At 28.5% G+C, this 6,785-nt stretch overlaps 1 protein-coding gene across 1 annotated transcript; it reads left to right on the plus strand.

The window, feature by feature from the left end:
* The first annotated feature begins 5,212 nt into the window (after nt 1-5,212).
* Nucleotides 5,213-6,492, plus strand: LOC105846322 (chemerin-like receptor 1). The gene has a single exon (XM_065787059.1). The coding sequence runs from the start codon at nt 5,274-5,276 to the stop codon at nt 6,276-6,278; it is 1,005 nt and encodes a 334-aa protein (XP_065643131.1). The 5' UTR covers nt 5,213-5,273; the 3' UTR covers nt 6,279-6,492.
* Nucleotides 6,493-6,785: the final 293 nt, after the last annotated feature.

Genomic DNA, 6,785 nt, shown 5'->3' on the forward strand with positions numbered 1-6,785 from the left:
AGCAAACAGGAGTCTTTTCTTCTGGTTTTTTAGTTTAAATCAGCGGTTTCTTTGCAGGGCGTCGAGAAAACAATCCGGCTTCAACAGCACGTCGTCTGGTTGTTTGGTCCGATACAGGCAGCTCTAATTGCGTTTGTATCTCGACTGATGATATCCATGGATCCTTCTTGACGGATCTGACAATCATAGAATCCTCTCTAGAAGTGGTGGAACACAGTCTTCCACCTTTGTTATCTGCTGCCAACTTCCCCGTAGAACAATATTTGGAACAAAGTCTTGATACGATCCATTTTTTCACGCGATATTTATCACAAATACTTTTTTGTGACATTCCACTTACGTAACCGCCAATAATTTTCTTTCTTAGTTCCAATTCAAGACTGTCGGGAGACATTTTTGCACTTGAATTCATAAAAATAATAAAAATACATGATCACGCTACTCAAGGCTTACCGTGTTACATTTACCTTGTGATGATACAATAATGCTCTCTGGAACACAACGTCTTGGTTGGATGTGGACTGTATTGATGTAATGAAACACTTGTTGTATTTGACTTCTTGTATTGATGTTCTTCGATAAAACACTTTGATTAAACTCACTTCGATAAACTGTCTTGATAATACTGACTGATTGACTTCCATATACTGACTGAATTACATGTCGATTTACATGTCTCTTATATAGTAAAATGAACCTGTGTGAACCTATTCTGGAAGATTCTAGGTGCTTCTTTTCGATGCTTCTGGATGCTTCTGAATGTTTCTGGATATTTCTGGATGCTACTGGATGCTTTCAGATGCTTCTTTTGGAAATTTCTGGATACTTCCTTTAATTACTAAAAAACTTCCGTGACGTTGACACGGACCAGACTTTAGAAAATGAAACAAACAAAAAAAGTTGATCTTGTTTTGTTCGCTGCAAAATGGCACTTGTCAACGAAATTCTCCCTGTGTGCTGTCATCTGTCAGCTGATTGTTCATGTCATGACATGCTATGACTCCAGACTCCTGAACTGTTTGCTGTGGTAGTATAGTTCGTTTCGTTTTTTACGACATGTCAAATTAGGAACACTTTTTAGCATTGTTCGATGTTGGTTGAAAATGTTTTGTCCAATACTGTGTGTATATATATATATATATACATATATATATATATATATATATATATATATATATATATATATATATATATATATATATATATATATATATATATATATATATATATACAGAGCCGTAACCGCCGGGGGGGGCCAGGGGGCATAGGCCCCCCAAATAATTTTTTAAAAAATGCTTTTTTTTATAAGATACCTTTTGTAAAATATATGGAATGACTTTATTTTTATAGCATTTTTTTTCTTGACATAAACTTAAAAGCTGCAAAAACCTACATTTTATTGTAAAAAAAATTTACTTTTTAAATTACTCCTCTGAACTCTGCAATAAGTGTCCCTAAAAACTAAATTTAAAAGGTTTGTTTTAGTTATTATAAGTTATTATTTTCAAATTTGTCCTTGATCATAACTCTTTCCCCCCCCCCCCCTCTTTTTTTTTCAGTCGAAGAAATCCTAGCCCACCCCCCCCCCCCCCCCCCAAATATCAAAATTGTGGTTACGGGTCTGATATATATATATATATATATATATATATATATATATATATATATATATATATATATATATATATATATACATATATATATATATATACATGAGAAAAGTCAAAACTTTTCGAAACTATTTTGCTCTACAGGAAAGCGCCACGATATGAAATAAAGGATCTTCTAAAATGCGTATGTGAATAAGGTTGGTAAATCAAATTATCATTTCTTAAGTTTTATATAGTTTACTTTTGATCAAATATAAATTATGGAATGATATCGGAGTCATACTTGCTTTACACGTAAAACAAAAAACATTAAATGCATTTTCTTGGTATAAATTAAGAACATTCATTTCAGTTAAGAGAGTATTTGTATGAGTAAAACAATTTTAAAGTTAATTAAACGTGAACGATGCTTCTGTTGCCGATAGAGGGTTCTAAATTACTTTTCCTAGCACTACTCCAAGCAATATTCGCATAGTTAATATAGCAATGGATAAATGAGTAATAAAGTTGAATTAAATTATGTTTTTTAACAAAGTTTCTGGCTTTGTATATTATTCCAATATTTTTTGAGATTTTGTTACATAGAGTTGTAATGCGATTTCCCCATGTAAGGTTTTTGTCAATAAATACTTATTTATATATACACATATATATAAATAAGTATTTATTGACAATATATATATATATATATATATATATATATATATATATATATATATATATATATATATATATATATATATATATATATATATATATATATATATATATATATATATATATATATATATATATATATATATATATAGGGTAGATTAGGGTAATATGAGCACCTTGGTAATATGAGCATACTTAAAGATTTCTTAGATGTAAGCATTGAAGTTAAAGTTGCTATGTATTTTTTGAATCGACTTTATGTGGTGATTACAGGAATCAGTACAATTAGCGTGAATCTATATGCAGTAATTAGCCGGTATTATCTAATTAAAAAGTTGTTAAATTTTTTGCGTTTTTTAAAATAATATCATCACGCATGAACAAATCTGTGGCGCGAATTTTTGGTGCTAAAATAATGAAATTACTTTTTTTATGAAGAAAAATATGTTAGCTAAAAATCCAATTCTTTTTGGCTTGAAAAACAGTGCATAGAACTATTTTGTTTTGATTTTATTTAAAGATGCCATTTTTGTATAATATGAGCATGCTCAAATTACCCAGTGAATTTTATTGAAATTACCTAGATTAAAGTCCTAAAAAAGCGATGGTATTAATTTTTTTTAATTTTAAAATTAATTTTTTAAATAAAAATAAAATGTAGTAAATTTTTGTTTTTGTTTTTTAATTTAAATTTTTTTTTTTTTTTTTTTTTTTTAAATTAAGGTTTTACAATAAATTGTGTAGGCATAAACTGCCTGTCAACCTAATTATATAATACTTGAAAATTACAGAGTTTGTATAACTAATGAAAAAGAAAATGTGAACTAGTCGTAGAGAAGCCATTCATTTTTTAGATGATTGTCTAGAAGCAGTTTAAACGTTTTTAATGATAACGCTGATACAATGTGATTAGGAAGAGAGTTCCATTTATTTATTATTCTTAGAGAAAAAAATTTATACGTAAATTTAATTGCGAAGATTGTTTTTTTAGTTTATATATATGACCACAAGTAATAAATTTACTATCTATTTCAAAAAGACTTCTGTCACTATTGTTGTTTTTGCACCATTTGTAGACGTTGATTAGGTCTGCACGAAGTAGCCTGTATTTTATAGTTGTCATATTTAATGCCAACAATCTTTGTTCATACGGTAGATCCTGTAATCCATTGATTCGTTTCGAAGCTCTTCTTAACACATTTTCTAGTTGCCATTTGTCTTTGAGAAGTCCAGGGTTACAGATTGATCCACAGTATTCTAGGTGAGGACGGACTAGTGCTGAAAAAAGTTTTTTGAAGGATAATAAGTCTGGATATGATGTAAATGTTCTTTTTATTATTCCTATTGTTTGTGTGGCTTTGTTGATTTGAATAGTTGTGCGTTTGGAAAATAATAAGTTCGAATCTATGTGAACACCTAAATCTCGTTCGCTTTTTGTGTTTACTCTTTTATTTTTTTCTGGATCATGCATGTTATAAGTATGGGATTTGTTGTTGTTTCCTAAGTGCATTACAGAACATTTATCAATGTTAAATTTCATTCCCCATTTTTGAGACCATGTAACAAGAGCGTCGATGTCATTTTGTAATTCTTGCGCAGATTGAGTATTTTCAATAGAACGGAAGATTTTGGTATCGTCAGCAAAAAGAGCAGCTTTTGATTTGATTACTTCAGGGATATCGTTGACATATATAATAAAAAGTAAAGCTGAAAGGACGGAGCCTTGGGGAACTCCACTTTTAACGGGTACCCAGTTTGAATAATTTCCATTAACAACAACTCTTTGTTTACGGTTTTTCAAAAAGTTTTTATTACAATGTAGTATTGTTCCATTTATACCATAAGCTTTAAGTTTAGAAATAAGAAATTTATGTGGAACTTTGTCAAAGGCTTTTTCAAAATCAAGATAAATGTTGTCGATGGGAATATTTTTAATATTTTAACAATACTAAATACATTTCTGTAATTTAAATTCAAAATAATTGAATTTTTATCGTTCAAGGGTTTGAGTTTATAAAATTGAAAAAATAACGAACTAACTTTTTTTTTTTCTTCTTGCGGAAAACATAGTAGTATTGTTTCAACAAAAAGTGGCTTAAAATTTGATCTTTTAATGATAAGTTTTGTTAATAACGAATCATTATATTCCAAAAATTAGCTATAATTGTCAGGTTGGTATTTTTTTTTACAAAATTAATGTTTTTTGTGAGCTAATTTAAAGTGCTCATACTACCAAGTGGTCTGGGTAACATGAGCATTTTTGTAACTTTTTTAAAACCTCTGTGTTTTTAAGAAAAAATTTCGGGTGCCCAAATATATAAGTGGATCATGAGAAGGGATCCCTAAATATTGTTTATTCGCAAAAATTTTGGATGCAGCTTAATTATTTTTGAAACTATTTCAATTTTTGCTTAAGATGCTCATACTACCCTAATCTACCCTATATAGTAAAAAAAGTAAATACAGTATATACCGTAAAAAATAACAACGAAACTGCATTCCGGACCGTTCCGGTTTTATGAAATTACTGTGTATTGCTTTTGAATGTCACAATTCTTTTATTCCATCTTAAAATAAATTTCATATGTCATAAATTTTAAATATTCTTTTTATGCAACCTTTTAATGCCACACTTTATACCACACTTTATCAGTCTCATTTTGATAAGTTGCATACGCCTAGAACGTGATTATAAAGCAAAATATTTTGTATATATAATGATAAGTTTAAAATATTTTATAACTTTGATGAACTTTAATAAGTTAATCAGCAGCATTTATCAATATTATATTTTTTAGTTATTGTCACAGTATTATTTTTCCGCCTTAGCGTACAACGCAAATTTTATGAAGTTTCCGTTACTCTGAATAACTGAATTAAGTTACGTAATAGTTTGTAATTATTTTATAATAAATATAATTTACAACAGCTTTGTTAGATGAAATTGAAGATAAACGAGTTAAATTTAATTCATTAAAAAAAAAATTTTAAAGTAGCAAAAACAAAATGCTCCATTTTTATAATTTTTTTTACAGCGAGGCTGACAGTGTAACAGATCTAGATCATATTTATACAATTTATATTGGAGTTTCTTTTTCTATTTTTGGACTGTTGGGAAATTTTGTCTCCGTTGCTATTTGGAAACGAATCAATCGTAAGAGGTGCAATGATAGAAAAAGTGCTGGCGTATACTTAATCACTTTAACCGTCACAGACTCTTGCTTATTATTTTTGTTTTTAAGCACTGAAGCATTACAAGCGCTAATGCCAAGCATTATTCACGGTAGTTATACCTTTTTCTACACCCATATTGGAATTCCATTGTTTTATTGGTTATTTTGTTCAAGTGTATGGATAGTAGTTTTTCTCACAATAAACCGCTTTATTGCTGTATTGTTTCCTTTACGTTCGAAACGGCTCAATAATCTTACAAACACCTACATAATCATATTTGTAGTTTTCTTCCTTTCACTTGCTTTGAATATACCTCGTTTTTATAACTATCAAATGTTACATGTAAGTAACAGTTCGGTTCATGAAATGTTTAATCAAACACAAACAAAATCATTACATTCTTATGAGTTTGGAGTGCACTGCATATTTCTGCTGTCTTCTCCATTTTTAATAATTTCTGTTTCAAACTGTTCAATTATTTATAAACTATGCCAAAAAAGAGGAGAAAGAGAAAGGGCAAAAAAAATGCTTTTGTCACAAGAAAAGAAAATGACGTTGATACTAATGACAATCTCTATAAGTTTTTTGATTTTTTTGATGTGGCAGTGCGCTTCACAATGTTTTTGGATAATCGAGTTAGATAGCCATAGTTTAGATAGTAGTAAAACTTATGATCTTTTTCATCACTTTGGAATACTTGGCATTGTAATAAATTCTTCTAATAACTTTATTCTTTATTGTGTTTCTGGTGTGGAATTTCGAAAACAGTTCTATGCACTTTTCAAAAGACGGTTTAAGAACATCGACAAGAACCGCGGCAAAAATAACAAGTCATAAACTTTGTGTTACTTTTTTATTTTTTATTTGTTTTGGTATACTTATTATATTATTGATGTAAATAATTTTCCATAAATTTTTTTTCCATGTTTGACCCTTCAATCAATTCGAAAAATTCAATTTTTGTAAAAGAAGTCAGCTGAATAATATAGTTTTTAAACGTAATTTTTAAAACGGAAACTTTGGCAAAAGTTTTAAAAAATTTTCAAAACATGTGACTATAAATGTGGCAAAAAAGTTTCAATAACAATCCATTATTTTGATTTATATATTTATATATTTTTATATTTATATATTTTAGGGTAAAAAGATTTTTTGAAACATATAATAGTTTTTTATTTTTACAACGAAACATCAAACATAATATAGTATTAACAGTGAGTTCATTAACATTTGTTGATTTTACATATTTAAACAATTGTTTAATACGCATTGGGTAATTATGACAACGAGAATATTCTAACCTTAAGAATAACCAACGAGAATATTCTAACAAAACATGTAAAA

Source organism: Hydra vulgaris, chromosome 01 (assembly GCF_038396675.1).
Source record: "Hydra vulgaris chromosome 01, alternate assembly HydraT2T_AEP".
NCBI lineage: Eukaryota > Metazoa > Cnidaria > Hydrozoa > Anthoathecata > Hydridae > Hydra > Hydra vulgaris.